Source organism: Protopterus annectens, chromosome 1.part2 (assembly GCF_019279795.1).
Source record: "Protopterus annectens isolate FY-2018-M chromosome 1.part2, PAN1.0, whole genome shotgun sequence".
Taxonomy (NCBI): Eukaryota; Metazoa; Chordata; order Ceratodontiformes; family Protopteridae; genus Protopterus; species Protopterus annectens.
The window spans coordinates 930,899,832-930,924,061 of NC_056727.1; the positions used below are offsets into that span (position 1 = coordinate 930,899,832).

The following is a 24,230-nucleotide window of genomic DNA, read 5'->3' on the forward strand; positions in this document are numbered from 1 at the left end:
GATGAAGTGTTTGAGGCTTTGCGAACTGCATCCTCTGCTTCCTGGGTGGTAACTTCTACTGACCATCTTGCAGAATCTGTCACCAGGATAGCATGGCAGGAAACTGGTTCCACTGCCATGATGTGATCAGAGAAGTCATGAGTTCTTAAAGATTTATGCCAGATAGTAGCTTTCTCAGTAATATTAACTGTAAAAGGAAAATCTCAGTCTGAAAGGATCTGTGCTCTTAATTACTGGAATAGTTAAAGCCTCCTTCAATATAAATGGAAATACCCTGGTTATTGGAGAGTTCCTAATCGGGACAATGACCCCACTCAGGATGTCTAGGCGAAATGAATGTCTACTTGTACTTGAGGTCCGGTCTACATGTTATAAGGGGTAAGACTTAAATCAAGGTTATGTCCTTAGAATAAGTCTGTATTCAAATGCCCGTTAGAAGGATTTATGTGATATCTCACTGTTGTTCGCACTGAATGATCTTTAAATAGTTTCAGACTTTATCTAGTCAACATTATTTACAAATTATCAAGCAAAGCCTGAAACTCTGAATCAAGTTAAAGGTGTCTGTTTAGTAACAAAGAATGTCCTTGCATGACCTGTCCTCCATGTGAAAAAAGATGCTAGTCAGCTTGATATGGCAGAGATCTTTCCTGGACATGTTGCCTTAGACATTTTATGGATGCTGTCCGCCTGGTAAACACGATACTTTATACATCAGAATTTTGTACTGGGATGCATTAACTTCACACGTATTTCCCAAAGGTGGGAAGCTCATGATCATACCAGGACACGCACACACTGCGATAGAGGAGGGCTTATTTCATTATGGGGTAATTTGATCCTGTACACTGGTAGTAAACTTTTTGTAGGCCAATGCCACATGGTTAACCTCATTTGTACTTGGCTCCAGATAAAGTACTGGGACTAGAACACTGCTTAAAATGTATTAATGCCTAGTCTTAATCAACTCCATTTCGGATAGCTGAACTAGGAGGAAGCTGCAGTTGGTGGTCTGATCAAGATACTAGCTCGACCTCCATCTGTGGTGGCTACCTGACTGGAATATTAAGTCTGGGGAGGTCTTCCTCAATGGGTAGCTGTGAAAAACACTTAACATTCCTGGAGTCCCTCATGATGTAGAATATAGTAAGAACTAAACCAAGTGTTGAAATCCCCAAACATAACTGGTTTGGTTGTGACAGTACTGAATGAATGAAGTCCGAGAAGTCTTGGGAGGATCCTCACACTACTTGGATATAGGTACTGAATGAGGATCCTAAAATGTTTTCCTGCACCCATGACATATTTTAAAGAGTTGGCATTCACCCTCCTAGTCAGTGCTACCTTTCTAATTGTTTGGGGAAGTGGTTAATGTAGATACAAAGAAATAGCTTTCTTCAAAATGAGGTTAAGTTGCTCTCCAGTCAAGACTCCATTAGAAAATCATTCAGTAGTATTCCCAACTTGGAAACATCACCCATCTTGTAGTAAACAGCTTTGGCATTCATAGTGCTGTGTAGTGTCATTGTAGCAGACGTCTCCCTGAACATCAGCTGGAAATGAGCCAAAGATTTTTGCCAAAGGGCAGCACAGAGTAATACTTAGTCCAGGTCACTGAAGGATCACCACTGGCAGCCATCTTTGCGTGCATTTCTCTCAATGTTTTCTTTAGGTCCACAGTTCTTGCACAAAAGAAAAGCCCTAGTAGACCCTCCAAAAGGCACAAGAAGACAGAGGGGTCATCCAGAAGTCCATGTCTTAGGCCAGACTTGTGATAAAAATTCTCAAAATGAAACCTGGAAATGCTGTTTAAATTTCAAATGCCTTCATAAGTGTGTTACAGAATTACAGACTAGTCAAAATGTGAAATATTTGCAGGAGTAATATTTATTTTCTTTATTTGCATTATTTCACTGGGGTTATCCAAGTGGATAAACTGTGTCCTTTTATATTGAAGAACTGGGAAGAAGATTTCCAAGTTTTACATTATACGTTCTACACTCCGTTGTGGTGCAACGGTTAGCGTTGTCGCCTCACAGTAAGAGGTTCTCTGGTTCAGTTCTCTGCTGTAGCGCCTTCTGTGCGGGAGTCTACATGTCCTCTCCACTGGCGAGTAAATTTAAAGACATGCAGGTAGGTGTGTGGGTGTGCCGCCTTTGGAAGTTGGGCGCCAGGCTGGCAACTCCACACCGTAAAAGTTCACTGCCAATCATTAGCGGACCAGAGATCTGCTGTGGCGAGCCCTAACCAGGAAAAGCTGAAAGACAGTTTACACACCAAAAAGAGAGAGAGAGAGAGAAAAAACTGTTGAAAATGTTCTTTGCAAGCAGTACATTGCACACATATGAATCAAATCTAGTAGTCACGAGACATCATAAAACTATTAAAGCATTGTGATTTATATGAATTTTACTAAAAAGAAAATTGTGTACAGTGAGAAGTATAGTGTTAAGTTATATAATGTTTCAGGAAGAGATGACAAAAATATTTTTTTTGTAATAGAGCAGAAAGCGTAATTGTGGACTGTAGATTAGAGTAGTGGAGAGAAAGGTTCATGTGTTGGGAAGGTATCAGGTTATAAAACTAGTGGAGAATAGAGGTAAGCTCTTGAATGTTGACAATAATGTAGAGTAATTTGAGTGGCTCTGTATTCAAGTTAACCTTGACCTATTCTGGACTACGATTAGGTACATAGCTTTCACGTAGTGTAGGAAATCTAGACAAAGACATGAATAATGGGGGGACAAAGGACAAAGGCTGACAAATAGGGACAATTTTTATCAACCTTCTTCGTTTCTAAGAGCAATATTTAGAGTAACAGGTTTTGCATTAACATGAATTTTTCTGATGGGTATGAAGTCTGAAACTCAACTGTTTGTCATTTTCTGACTTTGATCCTCAATGATTTGCCAGCAGACTACAATTTTATGAGCAATAGACCAAAAATATGAGGCAGAAAATCTGGACATTTGACAGGTTTGATTAAGTTCTCTGGTACTTTCTAGGTTGTTGATCTCTGAGTATCTTAAGAAGCGTAACCTTGCATGGTAGTTTTTTAGCCCTTATATTTTGTGTGCAAGTAACCCAGAAGTTGGCAGAAAAAAAGTATGTTGAGGCATTTGCTTGTTGCTTCTATCCGTGAAGGACATACATGCTAAACCAGGGGTAAATTTGCAGTTGCTCATCCATTTGTCCAATTTACATTTAAACAGTGCACCAGAATTTACTATATCAGCTGATGTTGAGATGTTATCATGTAATGCAGGGACAGTGCCATTTATTGTGGAGATGATGCTTTAAGTTGATGAATTCTTTATTTCAGTGCATTTCCATGTTGTGATGACTTGCTCAGAATGCAGACTTTGTTTCGTTCCTTTGAACTTGATCTTGAAATGGGGATGCTTGTCTTTTTCCTTTTGTTGACTTTTTTGTTAGCAAATAACTGCAGATGGTTAGCTACTGCTTTTGTCTGTAGAGTTTGATTGTGGATGAGTTGGGCTAGTTAAAACTTTTACTGTAATTTTAAATATAAAGTAGTATGTCTCTTGGAAGTTGCTAACCATTGCAGGAGACTTTCTTTAAAATCTGCTGATAAAGGTAAAAATACTCCTAGTTGTACTTTTCACCTTGATGTGTTTGCTTGACTCTGGTTTCCCCTTATGGAGCAGAGCTACAGTAATAAATACGGACAGATTTCACTTGTAAAACACATTTAATGCTTATTTTTGTTAAACACATCAATAAGGGGTTTAGGTGAAGTTAATGCATGAACTGTAGAATTTAATGTACATTTATTTATTTATTTTGAGAGAAATTGTTCTGGGCTACACCATGAAGATTTTTGAAGGGTGTTTAATATTGTTTAATTTCTTGATGAATGCATTGCTCACCATAGGCACCTTGTGTTTTACCTGCCATACTGCTCATGGTCCTTAAGTTGTGAACTGTTTTTCCCTACTTGGCTGCTGACCATCAAGTCCCATGAGGGTGTTTTGCACTCTTGCATTTTTATTGACACCACCTCATCCCACCCCCCACACACACACACACACACTAATCGCGTCAAACTAACTGCTACCACAACCTTTCTAGGGTCTGCTTTTGGGTACTCTTCAGCATTTTTCACTTTTCTAATCAACTCCGACTAAAATTGCCTCATCTGCTAAATGACTTCTCTATTTTTGTACAGCTTTGCTTTTCTGTTGTTCTCCATGTATGTACTTTAATTCTCTGTATGGTTTTGAGTAGCATTAATTACTCGCTGGCTATCGTCTTGTTACTTATATAACTTATACAGTGAATGACTTATCTTGCTGTAAAATTTTGTTTAATTTTTTGTACTGTGAAATTTCCAGTTGTATATTTTTTATTGTGGATCTTTTCTCCCTGTGCCTCTGCTGAAAAAGGGCACAAGCTCAGTCGAATTATCCTGGTCAGCAAATGTCAAATATCTACCCTGGCAATGAGGTGCAAATGAAGAAGATGATGTATAAAATGTCTTTGCATAGTACATGATAAAATAGTCTGCAATATGAACTGTTAAAACATTTTTTACTTTTTTCTTTTTCGGGATGCTGCATTAAAGGTTCATATGACATTTTCACAAGAATGTTTACAAGTCCAAAAACATTCTCATATGTCCTGTTGCTGGAACGTTTCAAGGTATCTGTAGATTTTTGTTGTGGTTCTACTGTATATACTTCAAGATTTTTATGTTTGTCTTTCGGCTTTTTCCTGGTAAGGGTTCGCCAAAGCGGAACTCCGGTCCGCTAATGATTGGCAGTAGATTTTTATGAAACGCCGAGGTGCCAGCTCGACGCCCAACCTTCAACGAAGGCAAGCCCATTTACGCATACATGTCTTTCGAACGCTACCCAACCGCGGGGAGGACATGCAGACTCCACACAGAAGGCACTCCCAAGCCAAGCCGAGAATCGAACTGGAGAACCTCTTGTTGTGAGGAAACGCTACCGCCGTACCACAGCGGCACTACTTCATGATTTTTATGATCAGGTTGAAATTAAACTGGTGGAGGAGTATTTTTAATGGCAGAAGTAGCTGAAATGGTTCTTTGCTTAAAAAAAATAATATATGCACATGGACAAAGACATAGAGACCATATCCCACCCCAAAATTGGGTGGTATTCCTGTGTCCATGTTATGTAGTTCATTCTAAGGTACCATCACATATTAAGGAAATAAAATCCCCAATGAAGCAGATTCAGAGAAAACTGTTTTTTTTTTCCACCAAGCTTTCTTTGAATTGCATTTGCTTGAACTCTGACTTGACAGAAATGTATTACTTCCATGTTTCAAACCAAAAAACTGTTTCAGTGAAACGTGCATAGTTTCTTAAAACTCACTCTATTAACACATCTTGGAAGATGTATAAGTTTCCCTTTTGGGGGTGGGGGTGGGAATGTTTTAGAATGTTGGTCCAGGAACGTCTTAAATAATGAACAACAAGCCAGACTCTGCTAGATGTAGATGTGCAGCGTCATTAAGTGGAAGATGCTTGATATTTTATAACATTCTGCTTAACATGAAGCTTCTGATGTTAACCCCAGCAGTGAATACCAAGTAGGGAGGAAAACACAGCAAACTGCCAGAGAGCATTCACTTAGGAATCCGAGACAGCGACAGACTGAGCATGGAGAAACACTTCAGTGGTCTTTATGAACCTACCTTTGTGGAGCTATCATGGTGATACATTAGTTTCCCCTTAAAGAAATGCAGTGTTTCAGTGCAGTAGGTCGCAAATACAGCACACTTATATCAGCAAGTCAGATCTAGACGTGCTGTATCTGCATACAGTAGGTCCCTTCCTTCATAAACACATTAAGAAATCAAGTGGCTTTCATTTGTACAGTATTAACTAGATACACTGGCTTATTTCTGAAGTATTCAGATTAGTAAGAAACCTCTGTTACTAACTCCAGTGAAAGTTGAGAAGGAATGGCACTTTGGCTGTCTGTGTGACTGAAATATGAGGACACTTTTTCTACCCTGTTGATTCTTGCTGTATGTAATACAGAGGAAGTGTTCCCAGAATGGGGAATGTGCAATGGGAAGGAGGCTTTTAATTGGTAAGTGCTGGCCAAAGCCATTGCAAAGTACAAGAAGGAATGAGTGTAAAGGTAGTAAGGGTGAGAGATTCTAACATAAAATTCCTAAACCAGTAATGTATTAAACTAAGATATTAAATGTTTTACATTAACACAATTGCTCCAAGTTAGCATGTTAAAGGATCCAGCTTTATTATTAGTTTTTTCCACAGTTGCCCATAATTAATGTAACGCAAGTTCAAGTTTAGATTTATTTGCGTGCTTATTGAGAAGCACGATTACTAAACATTTAAATGGGCGTAATAAATCCTTACTAAACAAGCAGTACAGTAGGTAACAGTTAAGTGATACAAAGCAAAAAGTTGACATGCTGAGGATTAAGAAAAATATACAAGGTCAGCTGTGAGAAGTACAAATATATATGTCTTCAGAGAATTTGTAAAATCACTTTTCTGATGTACCATAACTCTAAAATTGCAAGCACAAAAAGGTACAAGTGAGCTGTTTATACTTCAGCAGGTCTGCACACTGAAAGCTCCCAAGTACATTTGGAAACGGGGATATTAAATTCCTGACTCAATACCAGTCTATACGAGGAGAGGATTTAAAAGTAAAGACATTGTTCTCTCTCTCTCTAGTTCTGAAACAGGATTCATCTAGTCTATATTTGAAAGTTCCTAAGTGTGTTTTTACAAGTGTATCTGTTCACAACTTGTGTGGATTCATCTAAGTCTATGTAGATCGCTTCTTAAGTTCACTATAAATCACTAAACTTAAGGGAGTTGCACTCTTTGTAGAGAACCTGCCTCATACTACATTCCTGTGTGTAACCATTAATGATTATTAATCTGAATTTGTGTGAGTGTAATTGCTGTTTGTACAGCAGTTCAGCCGTTGCAAGGCTTTGAGTAAACCAAGCATGTAACTGTTAATGAGAATTTTTGAACAGGTTATGGTCTGGATAATTGATTAAATCTTTGTCTACCAGCACCCTCTAGTGATACAGGTATTGATTTGTAAGCTGCAAGTGCAATTGAGTGCACCTCCCCAAAAAAAAAAAAAAAGAAGCCTGTCTATATCGCATGTAGTGTTTCTTATTTCTTTTGCCCAATAACGATCTTTTGTCTCAAAGGTCAGCCTGTGTGCTTAACAGCTTTGGGTCCTTTCTGGAAATATATTTCCTAATGCTTCTGTCCTCATAACTGCTTCCAGACTGAGCAGTTGATGTCTATGTACTAGTTGATTTCTGTGATGTGCATGAGACCCCCGTGACAGTTCTCCTATAAAAGTTCTCATTAAAAAACGAGGAATTCTTGTAAAATACTTCATTAAAAAATACAGTCACAGTGACATTCTACCTCATAGGTTTCAGTACATCTAATTTCTTCTTGAGCAGAGGAACCAGGCAGGGGTGTCCCCTTTCCCCTTTATTATTTGCATTATATTTTGAACCATTGGCAGAGAAAATAGGGGATTCAGAAATTTGAGGATATAGTTGGTATGGTAGTCAAGAAAAGCTGACTTTTTTTGCAGATAATATTTTGTAAGTGACAAAACCAGAAAAAAGGCATTACAGTGTAGTGGGACATTTTGAGACCGTTCCAGATCTTTTCAGCATACAAAATTAATGAAGCTAAAACAAAGACAATAACGGTAAATTATGTACCCACATATGAACTGTTTCAGGAATATGGGGACATGATAAAATTAAGTATTTAGGAGTATGGATTAAAAATTATTCTAGTGTGGCTGCTAAAGATATGTGGGAAGAGATTAAACAAAAGGTAATACAAAAACTGAGAAAGTGGAAGCATTGTGATATGGATAGTAAGATACAAGCAGTTAGAATGTTTTCGTCCCTTTAGTCTTGTACACAGGTCAGGCGTATTTTTATCAGCCAGAGAAGTTGTGTATAGCAATTAATAAAGAGCTGAAGGACTGGGAGGGGAAGACTGCAACAGTCAAGTAGGATAAGCTGATTGTTCCAGTAGAACAGGGCGGATTGGGATTACCCAATTTGAAGGGGTATTTCAGAGCTACACAGTTAGACTGCTATACATAGCACAAGCAGAAAACTATAATTCAGAGTGGAAAGGGATGATGAAACAAGGGGGGAAGTTCAAGAAACAAGGAGAGACTAGGATTTTGGATGCAGGCCTTCAAATTGAATAACAATAATCATGCAGAATGTTATATCCGTAAAGTAGCAGAAAGTATTCCAAGAACTAAACCAACACAGGAATGGAGAAAGCAGGTTCTGCCAATAGGGATGACTGCAATTAGGGATACAAACAACACGCCAGAAGGGGCCAGAATTTATTGGAGAAAACTTGCAAAGGAACCAAGCTGTTGGGAGCAAATAAATAGAGAGAGAGAGATGATAGGATGGGAAGGCGCCAATAATTTATTTGGACTGCAGGTTAGAGACTGCCTTCCCTGTCAGGGAATTAGAGAAGGCAAAAATAAATAAAGGGGTCTTTAATGAAAGACCAGCACTGGTATAGTTAATAGAATCTAGAACAGAAGCTGACATTAAAAAGGAATAATTAGTAGAGCATATAAAATATTGCACAGTAACTATAAGAACCAGTCAGAGGAGGTTAGAAAAGATTGGGAAGAGAGAGACTGGATAAGCAATTCGCAAAGAAACAATGAGAGGATATATATGTATGTTTCCCAAATATGCAACAAAATCTAGAAGATTTAGGATTTTTGCCTAGAAATGTTTAAACAGATATTTTTATTCCCCAAGTAGACTCCAGAGAATTTTTCTCAGGTAGACGTAAAATGTTGGAGGTATGAAGGGGAAGAAAGAGGTTATTGGGAACATATTTTCTGGGACTGCAGTGAGTTGGCAGACTTTAAGGATTCCCTGTGCAATGCACTGTCAGAGATGCTGAGTGGGCAGATTGGTCTGACAAGGGAGATGATTTTTCTGAGCTGTGATACAGAATCGGAATTACCTAGACATGTTAAGTCTTTCTGTGCCTAATTATGGTGGCTGCCAAAAAGCAGTTATTAGAAAATGGAAATCAAATCTAAGTTAACTGTACTGAAGTAGTGAATATAGTAACAGAGATAAAAAAAAATGGAATTGAGATCTTTAGAAAAGGGCAGGCACAAACTACACAGGAAAAAATGGGAATTGTGGGAATAATACATACAACGGAGGAATGAGGTTTAAATGGAAGGAGGACTTGAATGAGCTGCATAATGTTTGAGTGAGAAAAATTGAGTAGATTATACGTGATATATAATGTTTGCTACACGGAGTGTGTCAGTATGGATTTTGATGTAAAAATGCTTGTGACAAGGATCGTGTCGGTGTGGTTTGTTTTCATTTATATAAATGTATGATTGCCTGTGTAGTAAGTGATGGTTTAATGAAGATATTTCTTGTTTAAAAAAGCAAGACTTGAATAATTTGTAATATTGCTTAGGTTATATAATATATAGCAATATGTGTGAAGTATGTTTGTTATGCTAATATAATTTGATTACTTTTTATGTGAATATAAATTTTCCTGTGTCACAATTGATATTTCAGTAAAGGTGTCTGAAAAAAAAAAAAAAGTTTTTGCATCTCCTCTGTGAGTTGCATAGCAGTACAATGCTTTGATAGTACCTAGACTTTCGACCATGCTAAATAGTTTCAAGTTGTTGCCGATAGACAAGTATACTGCCTCCTTACAAGCTGTATCTTGCTTTCACATGTAGCCAGTTTACTTCTACAACCCACCTCCCTCATCATCAAGACTGCCATTAGAAGTGTAGCAGTGGAATTTGGCACCTAGGGAGATGTCCATTTTATGTCTGCTATTCCCCAGGCCCTATCACCAACCCTACGCTCTGTCGGTAAGTTTGTTTTCCATTCCTGTCCATTTCTGGGGCCATTGCACCTAATCCTTCAGTTGCATACATGTGTTGTGGGGTTCTTGTCATATTTACAGGCACCACTGTGTAGGTTTCCAGATGGGGAAAGGTGCAACTAGTAATAAATCTGTTTTGTTACAAGTCCTACACTGTACAAATATGGTTTACTGGATTATGAGTAGTAACTAAGTCATGGTCTTACTCATGTATGGTTGTGTTGCACATTGTCACCCATACCCGACGACTGCTGAATTCTCAGTCCTTGCATTGCCTCATTCTGTAATATCTACATTGTCCCTCAGTGCATTGCCACACATTGGTAACAGACCGTATTCAGTGATGGTCATAACTCCTTAGACCTTCCTAGCCAAATTCTAAGGAAACAATTTACTTTCAGACCATGAGAAAGAAAAATTAAACCCAGAAGTGAACGCCATCCTTTGTAGGAATGTGGTTTCCAGTCTCCCTGCAGCATACACTAACTGGCCATGTCTAACCAAGCCATACCCTTTTCAGTGGGTGTTCTAGGCAATCAAATCAGTGTCTACACTTAACTGATCTCTCTTCAAGCTCACTTCCTAATATACGAGGAGAGTTTGAAATGGTTAGGCAGAAGTCTCACAACTGAAATGATTTCCATTTACCCATTTACTTCATGTGTGATAGTTAATTGTGATCACGGATTTCAGTGTGAAAGGCAGTTTACTTAAGCTGTCATTGCTCATGTTTAGGAGAGAGTAGTTTTAATTAAAAAAAAAAAAAAAAAAAGGAACAGTTGTAGCATTATGTCATAAAGGTTGAAGGCAGGAATTGTATTGACTGTTCGGGGACATGATACTGTAGATAAATAAGTGATAATGACCCCCCATGCACACACACACACACACACACACACACACACACACACACACACATCCATTTTGATGTTCATGTTTCACTGTTGCAGTCATCACACTTGGGTTATCTGCCTGCAAGTAGTCGTCAGTCGGCCCAAATACCAGAGACTTAGTATTTCTGCATCAGTTGCTGTTGCTCCAGGACTGACGTCAGGTCATCAGGGGTATAAAAACAGGCAGCTGACGCCATTACATTAGTCTTTCTTGCCGAGGACCCCGAAGCAGTTTGCACGAGTGCCGGTCGGCCTCTACCTGAGTTTTCGTTTCCGAATTGAATTATCCTTAAGTCTTATAAAGCTAAGTACCCCTTTGGGGATCCTTTTTTCTTGCTCTAACCAATTGTCTTGCATGTAGAAAGCAAATACCACACTGAGATTTCCATTCTTACTGCGTCACCTGTTTAGGCCCAGACCATGACGTACCTCGCTGTCGGTTTTGTGCCTTGTTCAACGGCCAAACTATTCGTCGGGCCCTTATTGTCGCTAAATACTTTCATTCTCGATCTCCGTATTCTGAAATGGCTTCGATAAGCCATCCGACTACCGATCTTCAGAAAAAAAGTAAGGGTAAAGACAGACAGACCGCACAGGTCCAAAGCTGCCGACGACACTTCTGTTAAGCTAGTCGCCAGTTCGCCGGTACTCGGTGAGGTGCTTTCGCAGCCCCTGATGCCCGTTTCAGTGGATTCGCAGGTCTCTACCGAGACCCGTTCTGAGTCCGGTATGCCACAAGACCCTTCTTCGACTAAGGAACCTGTGATGTCTCAGTGAGAGATCAGAAGTCTACAAGGTGAAAGTAATTATGAGAGGGTTGAACAGTGTGCTTTAGGTTTAATTTGCAAATATTCTTTTATGCATCTGCAAAGTCACTAGCTGCTTTTTCATTACTGACTGCTTTTACTTTGAGGTGAGAAGTGGGCAGATGCAAGTAATTGAGAAGTCTGAACACTGCTGTGTGAAATTTGTAAGGTACATTTTAATTACCACTTAAATGTACATTGGAAGGCAGTTCATTGAAAAGTAAATGAGGTCTGAAACTGTTAGAAGTGAATAGGTTGTACAAGTAGCCTCCCCAGCAGCCTTAGTATTTTAGTACATTTAAAATAATATACCATGTTGTTTATTTAAACATAGCCAGTGCACCTTTTTTTTCTTTGGGCTAAAGGTTAATGTTGAATGTTTCACAGCTGTTTCTCACATCTGGGAAGGGAACAGAGGTAATAAAAGAACAGCAATTGGTATAAGTGGGAACTCGTGCTGTAATGTTTGCTCTAGCATGGGTAGCCTTAATTTTAGATCAGGCCATGCCTGTGTGTACAGCCATCTATTTTGGACAACTGCTCCTATATGGGGGTGTAAATATTTTTGAATATGTATGTAGTCTATACTTGTTCTAATTTTTTGGGTTAGGAGTTCTGAAAATTGATTTAGTTTGAGTATTTTCATTAATTGAAGCAAAAGTCTTGAAAATAATGACATGGGTCTAAATGGAGATGAGAAGAAGCAACTACATAAACATTAACTTATGTGTATAAGCTAGAAGTTGAAAATATACATTTCAATGCACTGTCATGTATAACAGGTGAGAGTGATAACTTTGTCCCGTAATGGTTACTCTGTCCATATTATCATGGAATGTAAATGACTTTACAGGTATAGGCAAAACGTAAAGGGACAGATTTCAAGAGTTTCTTTCCATGCAAGTCTGCCCTGATTATGAAACACTTGCTGTCAATGTAAGTGTCTAAAGACCTATTTATCAAAAGGTTTATACCAGTGGCTAGACTACAAAATACTTGCTGTCATTCAGAGAGCAAGTATTTTAGAATTGTGCCCAAAGGGTGTTGGGTTTTTTAGGAAGTGTAGGGTGCAAATAGCAAGGTTGCAGAAGATGCATTTGAATATATATTAGCATATGAATTTGACAAAGGATTTTATGGTGGAGGTTCAGCAGAATATCTGAAGCAAAAAAAATGTGAGTTATATTGATTGCTGGGGAGAGAGGCTGTAATAGGGATAGGGTGGAAGAATGATAATTTTATAGTAGTAAGGGATTACTGGTAGAGGAGGAAGATTATGCTGGGATGTATTTATTTTGCTCCTAAAACTGCTCTTAATGGATCCAATCAACTTATGGGTGGGGCTTGGAACCTCATTTGCAACCGCAAGGCTGTATTTTGGACCTTGAAGAGAAAACATAACAAAAGAAGATAGAATTCTGAAGAAATAAATAAGAATGTTTGGTGTGGAAGATGTGAATTCAGTACTAGGAACGTTGACATAATTTCCTTATTATTCCCTAAGTTGCAAGGACTGGAATAAACTGGATAGAAATTATATTCAACAGGAACGTGTATTTAATTGAAAGCTTTGGCTCCAATCCAATAATTATTTTAGATCATGTGCAAATAAAAACAAAAAAAGAAAGCTACAGGGTAATGTACTACAAATTGGACACTGGCACTTTTCCACTTACCTGTTAATTAAGGAATGGGTAGTGGAAGTGATTAGAGAGTTATTTGGGAAGCTATTTTCTTCAGAAGGGATAGTGAATGACTGGAATAAAAATGAAACTGGAGTTTAAAAGCATTGTAGGAATTGAGAGAGAGACATATGGGGAAAATGTAACAGGAATTTAGAGGGGTCAACAGATTAAGGACAATCTCACAGAACAAAAAAAAGAGCCGCTACAGAGTGCTAATGGGAAAGTTATGCATCCTTTGGAAAGTATGTATGAGTTTAGAGAGGTTGCTGTTGTCAAAACATAGTTGCTTAACTTCAGAGCACAAAAACTTTTACTACAGTGATTTAGGCTTCAGAAGGTAGAAAGGGTTGTTGCCAAATTTGGGGAGCGTATAACAAAAAATTACTAGAGATCCTGTAGAGGTGTTAGTTATTGTGGAAATGTTATGTTTTTTTTTTATTAAGCATAGGAGTGTAGAAACTAGGAAAGAGCACAAATGTAAATATTTATGGAAGACTTGATTAGGCCAAAGTTAGAGGTACAGAAATAGTTAAGACAGAAAGAAATGAAATAAAAATGCTGATGTATAATCGATAAATGGGCAAGTTTTCAGGTAGAGATGGTGTTCCTTTGAAGTTGGGAGGAAAGAAAGTGCTAAAGATCTGGAAGGTTTTGTTTAACAATATTAAATGTGGGGTTGGGAGGCACCAGCATTTTGGAATAAAACTGTTGTGGCTGTATTACCCAAAGAGAGTAAAAACCATCATATAGACCCATTTCAGTTTTAAACCATGATTATAACTGCTTGCTTCTATACTAGCTGAGAGAATGGCAACAGTTTTGCCAAAACTGATAAGCTATGGATCAGTGTGCTTTTGTGGAGGGAGAGGTAAACATTTGACAGCATGAAAAGAACAATGATGATCCAAGTTGGTATTGTTGTTGGGTCGTGATGCAGAGCAAAAATTCAGTAAGGCAATGGCAGCACTTGCATTCCCCTGATAGAATTGTTTGTGTCTTTCGGCTTTTCCCGGTTAGGGGTCGCCACAGCGGAACTCCAGTCCACTAATGATTGGCAGTTGATTTTTACGTACCGGCTTGCCAGGCCTGACACACAACCTTCAACGAAGGTACGCCCATTCACGCATGTCTCCACGCAGAAGACTCTAGCTGAGAATCGAACCGGACAGCGTCTTACTGTGAGGCTACAATGCTACCGCAGCACCACCCCTGATAGAATAATAGGGTTAATTAGGAGGATATATCAAGGGTTAGAGGGAAGAATTAAGGTGGGGAGGGTTCCTCTCCAGCAACTGATGTTTGAACAAAGCAGGGCTGTCCATAAACAAATGCGATTTTTATTTAGACAGAATTGAAGAAATCAGAAAGTCTGATTTTTTTTGTGTATCCTTTGCAAGAGGCAAGAGGACCTGTTAATAAGCAGACCTTATCAAAATTACTTTCTCACTGTATTTTCTTTTGTATCTACAAGGTGCCAAGCTCTGAAGGACTTTGAGATTGTCCCTTCACACAGCTGGTATCTTGTACATTGTATGCCCCTTATAGGGTCTGTGGTGTCATTTTGTTTGGCCAAGGACTTTACTAATTCTGGAAATCAGGTGTTTCAGCGTGTTCATTCCCAACAGGAAGCCTACATAGTGTTCCTAAACTAATTTTCTTCCTTTTTGTGGTCTGCATTTGGGGCTAATAGATAAACAAGGAAAATAGCTGCATGTAAAGGCTAGGAAGGAAAATTGTTAGCATCCATTTAAAGGACGTTTTTCAGTATTTCCATTTTGCCATGTTTGTGTGTGTATCATCATTGTAGAGGATATAGTGTCCATATAAGTAATTGCAGCATGAATTTCCTGTGTGTTAAGTAGCTCCAGGTGACAGTTATGGCAGTGGTTGAAACCATGAGTAGGTCTGTTTCATGATGCCTGCCTTAAAACTACAGATAATTCCAGCACCAGTAGTCTCTAGAGATCACTACGGAATAATGGGTGCTTTATTGATTGCCAGAATGTACTATGATGCCCAGCCATGGCAAGCTCTACTGGCAGCTAGAGATATACGTAGTCTGTTTTTGTATATTAACACAAACCCAGGCTGACTAATGGTGTTTTCTCTTGCTTTTCATATTTCGGCCATCAGTGGGAGGATGGCATAATGGTTAAGGTGTTTACCTTGGAGATGCAAGGTGCAGGGTTTGATTCTCATATAGGGTAATTGGCTAGGCTTAAAATGACCCACAAGGACAGTTAGCCTAGTACTAATCTATGAACCTAACCTATGAGCTATCTGTCTGTAATACTCTGTCCATCCCTTATAAAATCTACTTAATTTTTAATGTTCTTTTTGCTAGAGTCCAGGTCCCCCAAAACTGTGATCCAATTATGCAAGTATATGCCATTGGTTGAATTTGTGCCAGGACTGTAGCTGGGCTGTCTGTATGCTTTGGGTTGACATATTGGTCAAGATTTTCATTACCAGTGATAAGTGCTTTTTTAAAAAATTGTTTTATTTTTAAGTAGAAGTAAATTTGCTCTCAAAAGTAGAAATAACATGCTTCATGTTGGGGAAAATGCTGAGCCAGCATTAGAATGATAAATAGTTGCTGCTTGTCTCCAAAGGGTTGTAAAGGGAAGAAAAATACAATGTGCTGAGGTTTCAAAGCTGTGATTTTCAGGTGCATAATGGCAGTGAAACTCAAAGACCTAATAGGTTATGAACAGATTAAGGGCTACCCAACCTGCCAGTCCAAACAGTTTGATTGTTGCCCATTGAAATGCAGCTCAAAGCAGTATGAGGTAATTTTGCTCAGACTCTGAGGTTGCAATATCCATCCCTGAGTGTTTCTCCAACTCTGACATATAGTGATCTCACAGAGGCACATGTAGCAGAGATGAGGGGGTGCAGACTGTTATGCTGGAGGGTGCTGGGAGACAGTTTTCCTATTAAAACCATATGCTTTAAAAGTACAATATCAAGGTTCACAGTATTTATTTGTTTAAATTGCATTATATTGTTTCAAGTGTTGGCATTGGCAGCAGCTCTCACACCTGTGACAGGTGAGCCTTTGCAGACAGTATGAAACTCTGAAACATGTTACTGTTCTGGTGGGATATCTGTTATGCCAGTAGTATCCAGATGTAACCCATAAAGAATATTTGAGTGAAGTGTAGCTGGGCAGAGTTGCTCTGGAACCTTTGTGTCATTATGTTGTAGAAAGCTGGGAGTTTTCAGAATTCCGATGTTCATATATGTCAAAAGAGGACTATATATTGAAAGTAGGAATATAGATAGGTTAGAGCTTGAAAAGTAGAGGCTTGAAATGTGAATTAAGGTTCTGAGAATGAATGCACTGCCTTTGTCCTGCTTCGATGTTTATTCAGCTGCGTTATCTGAGGAAGGTTTCTGTTTCAGCAATCGTCAGTAGAACATGCAGTAGTTGTATGGCATACAGAATGTTAACCCACAGAACTTGCACTGTTAATGTATGTGAAAAGACTAGTAAATTATGTGCTGTCAACAGTTGTATTGTCTTAATATGCTATCCTTCCAAAACCTCTAGTTAACTTCTGTTTAATAAATTAATTAGTGCTGTGCTTACGCTCACCAATTTTCAAAATTTCTTTGTTCTTATGTATGTTGTTAAAAATGTGTCTTTATTTTATATGTTTGTTTATTGTGGACCTTTTTTCTCAGTGCCTCTAATGAAAATAGGTTTATATGCTCAGTCAGACTTTTCCGGTTAACAAATACATTGAATAAAATAAGTAAGTAAATAAGGCTTTTACAAATTCCTAGATCTGCTTTACTAAGAAATGTACCTCAGTCATTACAGTTAATGTCTGACGTTGCATGTCTTCTTTTCCAAGCCTTCCTTGTTTCTGGAATTTAGTTAAATTAGACGACTTAGCTGTTGTGTTCCCATTTTTTCTGTTTTATAGCATCTGAATCCTTCCTGTCAAGTAAGAAGAGGTTTGTAGATCAAATATGATTCCTTGTCAGTTATGTTAAGTAGAGCAGGACATATCTAATGTATCTGCTGATGTTCAGTGTTATGAGTAGTCTGCTTTAAAAGTGGCAGAGATGCAGAATACAAATAGACTTGGACTAAAATATGTGGTAATACTGTTTAATTTTTCTGTTTTGTGCACACTTGTAATGCCTTGCATGTGAACAGGTTATTGACTGCTGCTTTTTCACTTGACCTATCCAATCAGAATGTCTCCATGCAGTGTTTTGGGGAAGTGGAGAGCCATCCAAAGCTGTGCTTCATCAAAGAAAATAAGCAATTGTGTAATACTTTGTTTTTAGTTTTCTTCAGTGTGGTTAAATTAGAGGGGTCTCTGGGTAAGCTTTCTGTTTTTAGTTCAGTGCTACTCCTGTTTCGAGCTGCATTTGTTGTTATTGTGTGTGTGGCTTTCAGTGTCACGTAGGGGTACCCAGTGAGTTGGCTCAGATGTCATACTCTGTTGGTAACTTGGTTTTAGCTTTCATCCTTTGAAAGGCTTGCAAGCACTTGTGACATTGTGTCAGCCCATGACTTTTTATCAGCACTCTTGTAGTAGTCCGCCTTCCTGATTGGAAGAACAGTTTTGTTGTACCCTTATTTATTGATGGTGTTTTTCTAGAGGTAAACAGATGGACATCACAGACTGAATGATTTTTTCATTAACTATTCTAAAAGCTGGAAGATTGTTCAACTTTTCTAGTGTTTTGGTTGCTTGTTTTGTTATCTTCATAGTTATTTTTTTCCGAACTGAAGCACTGTTTAAACATTTAAACTGCAGAGTGCTTCTTGTATATTTTTCTTTTTTGAAGAAACTGACAAGTTTTGCTTAGCAAATCTTTACCCTTTTTTTCTGGTATGCATTTGTTTTTCTTTCTTTCTTGATTTTTTATTATCCAGCCTAATGATTCAAAAAATTCAAGTTCCACGCTCTCCTTTTTTACATAGAAGGAGGTCAAGTCAAACCAGTATCATACTGCGAAGTAAGTAAGAAGTTATTTTTGTAAACCATATTGTCAGAGCATCTTGCCAGTACGAGCTGACTTCTTTGCACATACTTTCAAATATATATTTAGTTAGCTACATGTGCATTTTACCACACTTATGTTTTCAGAATGTAATGGGAAAAATTAACTTAAAATATTCATTAAGTTGATTTGTTTTATATATATATATATATATATATATATATATATATATATATATATATATATATCTCGCCTTGAACTTTCCCAACTATTGCTATGGTACTTTCACAGACTAAAGTACATGTTAAAACTGGGCTTTTTGTAGTGGTGTGGTAGTGCATGGCAGTTTCATTTTGGCATAAGTTTCAGTTGCATTAAGGATGAGTAGAGAGACTTAACAGCAGTCCTGAGTTTTAATGGATTTAATAAAATTCATGCAAATGTTAGTGCTTTCTATGTTTTGTGCCACTCTGAGAAGTACAGTAAGATTTGGAACTGCCATTTTTGAGGAAATTTGATCAGAACTGAAGGGCAGAAAAGAAATGGACTAAAGTAAAATTTGCTTTTTTTGCCATCTGTTCATAAGTGTTTTTACTGTCTGAATGTTTAGATAGCTCCACAAGGGGTAGTTTGTTTAGGCCTAAGGTCCAGTGTTTTGTATAGCAAGCACTCAGAGAAACAAAGATGGCTGGAGAAGGCATAAGCTGTAATTTTGCAACACTCTTACCACAAGAGAATTTGACTTGTTAAAGTTTACATTTATTATGTGATTTTAGCTGTAACAGTTGATGTCAAGACAAGCTTTCTCTCTCGGAACACGCAACACTCAGTTGTAATATGCATGTTGTGTTACCATAACCAGTTTAGTAGCTCTGTAAATGAACTACCATGATCAAGTTAAGGAGGCAGATAATAAGTTTATATGTATGAGATATCATGGCCAGCCATTTACTGCAGGGCTGCACTACTGTTTTTTGCAGTGATGTCATTGTTGACTTGCGTCATGAAGACCTAAAAGCTATGTTGTGTATGATTCTAGCATTCAAAGCCACGTAACAGCCCTACTGTTTTATTTATTTATTTATTTATATACTGCATGTCTTCATTTTACATATTGTAAAAATTAAAGCAGAGTAACTGCATCATAGCTTGCAGGTACTTTATTGATTATAGCACACTGGACAGGTCATTTAAAGTAGTTAGACTGAATCTGCTTGCTCATTTTCAGATAGGACCAAGTCTCTTAGAAAAAACAAAACAAAAATTACAGCATGTACTTGTTCACCAAATTATAGCAATAGTAGGTTTGAGTAAGCGGCAAACTGCATTGGAACAGACTACGGCAGTAGTGGTGTGTGTGTGTGTGTGTGTGTGTGTGTGTGTGTGTGTGTGTGTGTGTGTGTGTCCATCCTTGCAATTGCACAGAGTCTCAAGTTTATGCATTTTTTGAGCCACGAAAGGAAGTACAAAAGTCATTTTGGATTGTATTATTGCTAATGAGATCCTACATGTTCACTCTTTTAAACAGTGCAGCACAGTTTCAAACTGCTAAAGATTTGGGACAGGGATTGCATGATCCCATTCTCACTGCTTGTATTTTGCTTCCTCAGCAACCCCTTAGTGTCATAGTTGGTCACCTATGCTGGATGTGTGAGAGCTTCCTTCATCTTTGGGTAGGCAGTGCCTTTGCAGATATAAAGGGTAGGAGTGGGGTGTTAATCAACATCCCCTGAGTATGCTCTTCCCTTCCCAGTGTCCTGCTGGTTGATGCTGTGGCAAGGGAGGCAGGATTTTGCTGTGAAAGGAGAATGTTTTATTTATGTCTTGTGGTGGTATTTTTTTCATTGTCATTGTTTTCTGCCCTAAGACAGTTAGGATAAGTAAGTATGCTGCACCTACTCACCTCACTCCACTTGCGTAGTCTGTGTTCTGTGGCCTACTGTTCTGTAAGTAGTTGTTTCGGTGGCAGCAGTATCAGAGACCCATGCCTGCAGCCCTACTCTTCAGTAGAAAGGCAGCTGGCCTTAGGCCATTTAGTTCCAGTTCTGCGTCTGGCCTATTTTTGAACATAGGTAGCTGGTGACAAGGTGGATTTTGTATTGCTTGCAGTTTTTTGCAATCAGGTGAACTCGCTTGGTACAAATGCCTCTCTTTGTGGACCGAAAGGGAACACTGTATAAATGATTTGTTCAGAGTTGCACAGTAAACAATTAGACTTGAAGGAGTCATACCCAGGATTTACAGGGTGATGGTCAATATTTTTTTAAGTTAATCATCTGCACAAACTCCACAGCTCCTCTGATTGATAAAAATATGTCTGGCCCTTGAGGTTGGTGTAATAGTTAAGGTCTTCGGTTTGTAGGCACAAGGTGCAGGGTTTGATTCTTACTAGGTTTATTGGCTAGGATTAAAATGACCCTTCGCACATATGAACCATATATAATTGTACTAGAAGTAATATACTTATAATTTGCTACCCCCACCCCCATTTCTACAGCAGTGCCATTGACTACTTTGATAGGGATATTTTTTTTAATTGTAGAGAAGTGACTATAAAGAAATCCAGACTGCTTATAAGGGCAGTTTACATACCAGTCTTTGATGGGAGTGAATCTGATCTCCTAGAGTGCCTTATAAACCTGTATTTTGATAACCTAGTGAGGGTTGTTAAAGAGGAAACTGAATGTGACTTTTTGTGGTCTTTGTGTGCTTCATGGTCACTTTAGTTAAAATAAAATCACCTTTTTCTGTCCATTATATTGAGAAGATAAATCTATGAAATGTAGTTTGCTTTTTTATTTGTTATAAGGGGAAATCATTCATGTTTAGTGTGTGTCTCCTTAATACCATGGAGAACTAAATGTTTTCTTTAAAGTTTATTAAAATGGATATTGTTAGAATGCATGTGAAAATACAGCTTTGTATTTGAGAGATAATAGTAAAGTCACTCTGCACTGGTGTAATCAGGAAACTTAGTGTAGGTAGGTGAGGTTACTGGTGGTAGCCCCATTATCAGCAGATGACTGTGCAGGGAGGTAAGGTTACTGGTGGTAGCTCCATTATCAGCAGATGACTGTGCAGGGAGGTAAGGTTACTGGTGGTAGCCCCATTATCAGCAGATGACTGTGCAGGGAGGTAAGGTTACAGGTGGTAGCCCCATTATCAGCAGATGACTGTGCAGGGAGGTAAGGTTACTGGTGGTAGCCCCATTATCAGCAAGTGACTTTGTGCAGGGAGGTAAGGTTACTGGTGGTAGCCCCATTATCAGCAGGTGACTTTGTGCGGGTAGGTAAAGTTACTGGTGGTAGTCCCATTATCAACAGATGACTTTGTGCAGGGAGGTAAGGTTACTGATGGTAGCCGCATTATAAACTGGTTAGTAGAATATAGATCTGCAATAAGGAAGGTGGCAAGTTGTATCCCTGTTCTGTTATGCAGCTGATTTCCAGTTTTCAGGTTTGCCTCCAGTCCTCATGCTTTCCTTTCTGGGTTGGCAGAAATATTTGCATTTTGGTAGGCTACCTTCATATCCTTATCAGATGTACCACTTGTGCTTAAAACCATTACATTCATCATTTTTGTATTTATCTAACTTCAGGATAGCTGTGTTACTATTAAAAAAACACATTTTCCACAACATTTACTTCACATTTCAAAATGCACTGAAACTTAACTCTAATAAATAAAATTCCATGTTTAGTTTTCATGAGAGAGAAAAACAGCTTCAGACTGTCTCCATCCTTCCCTGCCTATCACTGAACAACTGTTGTACTTAAAATACCTTGAGGCAACACGTCATCTGTCTTTGGATTTCTCCCTTCAAAAAAGAAATACTGCAGGGGGATTTAATGCTAAAAATATGGGTCTCTCTTCAGCCTGACACACACACACTTCATCAGCCAGACTAGCGATTGCATGCGAATCATTACTCTCCTAATTTAACACAATATATTCATGTCACCATCCTGGTTCTCTCTAGGATGCCACCTTAAATATTTGTTCTTTTGCCAGTGAAGTTGCAGCTTAACAGACGGGTGTTAATTTTATGACTACCACTGTTCATTGTATGACGTAATGCCTGATTCCACTATTCTGACAACATACTCAGAAATAGACTTTGTTCAGTGCAAAGTCCTCCTTGACCAGTCCTACAACCTACAGTCAGATTTGTACTATACTGACCATTGCTTTCTTTAAAATACGTCTGGAACCTGCTTGGTCCATAGTGTGGCGTAAGTTGTTCTTGGGAATCCGTTCTGTCATTAAGCAGCTCTGTTAGAGATTCCCTATTTTCCTACCCATTCCATTCACAAGTTTGTAGCTGGTTTAATGACCTAAAGAAAGCTTTCTTTCCTGTTTGAGCTATGTGCGACTTCTCTGTATCTGTATAATTTTAAGTCAGGAAGCTCTCATTGCAGGCATTGTCTGTATAGAATCTTGTTCTGCCTACTCCAAAGCAAACTCTTAAGTGATAGGATGGCTGCCCCCCCCACATAAATACCATTAAAAACGTATTGTAACACACCACCATTTGTTTTGTTAGCTATAGAAGAGCAGTCTAGTTTCGTTGTGTTTCAAGAGAAGAACCACAGACTACTCCCTTGATAAACTTTTATTTGGTTTGTATGATTAGCATTAGACACATTAACTTTATGCATATGTAGATTTTAATTTATTGTAATAAATAGCTGGCGGTGTGATGCTTTGGTTACAATTGCTGCCTTAAATCACTTGGACCCCTGCTCAGACTCTCAACTGGAGTACCTTCCATGCGAAGTCTGCATGTGATCTTAGTGTACATATCTTCATGTGTACTTAGTGTTTTCATCCCACAATCCAAAAGCATAGGTCTCTCAATTTTTTGCTCAAGAATCCAGGACAGAGGCAAAAGTATTGGGGATATAAAGGTCTAAAATCGAGGGCAATTTTTAAGCATTATTCTAATTTATTTAGAAAGATAGTAGAATAGTAGGTTTTGGATTAACATGCGTTTGCTAAAAATTGGTAGTATGAAAGTCTTGTCTCTGCCGTTATTGACCGATTAATCCTTGATGATGTATCAGAAAATAACAGTATTCTGTTGTTATAGACCCATCCTGGAAGTGATCTGAAATGATTAGGATTCATTTCACAGCTCCATAGTAGGTTCATAAGTATATACACTAGGCTAATGACCACCAGGGCCTTTAATCCTAGCCGCACAACCCAACCCAGATGCATCCCCTTGTAATATGTGCGCCGTAACTGGAGGAGAATGTTTGTTAGGAGGGCTGTATTCGTTAAGAGGTTGCTAAAAAGTTATGTTGTGGGGGGGGGGGAAGGGTATGTTAGTGAATATTTACTTGTCAGGCTCTGCCAAAAAGAGGCTTGAGGGCCAGCCCAGGGATGAATTTACAGTTTCCCATTCAATGATCAGGGTTACGTTTGAATGGGATTAGGGATGGACTCTGCTTCACATGGATGGGGACCCTATTCCAGAGTATGGGGCTCCTTTCAGTCACACATCTGTCTTGCTAGCATGTTCTCTTTATGTCGCAGGTAAAGTTCAAATCCCTGGATCTAGTGTTTCTGGTGCTCTTCTGTTTGGGAATGTGCAAAAGCTTTATCAGGACTTGATTTAAGGGTGTCCTGTATATCATGCAGAGATTGCCTCTCAAAAACCTTTAAGAGACGAGTATGGAGACAAGGCTGTAAAGTGGTCAGTATAGGACCATGTGTTAATACTCTGGATACGTGTGGTGAGGAACCTTTAGTCAGGTACATGTCAAAGGGGACATTGTACTCAATGATGGGTCTGATAAGGGCCACATAGAGTGGTACTGTAACTTCCTTGGCCTGGATTCCATGCCCTTACTTATGTTGGACAAGAGAGAATGATCTTCTTGCTACCTTGGCCACAAAGTTGGTCAAAGGCCAGATTACTGTCTACAGATGTTTCCAGATCTCT

At 38.6% G+C, this 24,230-nt stretch overlaps 1 protein-coding gene across 8 annotated transcripts in view; it reads left to right on the forward strand.

Annotated features, from left to right (window-relative positions):
* The window catches only part of ENAH (ENAH actin regulator), a 1,657,477-nt gene that overhangs the window by 744,778 nt on the left and 888,469 nt on the right, over positions 1-24,230 (forward strand). Inside the window, exon 1 of one of the 8 annotated variants that reach the window (XM_044059832.1) lies at positions 17,974-18,298. The exons of the other annotated variants lie outside the window; for them this stretch is intronic. Within the exon in view, the coding sequence (XP_043915767.1) occupies positions 18,220-18,298 (79 nt within the window). The 5' untranslated portion in view covers positions 17,974-18,219. Of the gene's footprint in view, positions 1-17,973; positions 18,299-24,230 lie in introns of those variants that run through there. 8 annotated transcript variants of the gene reach the window in all.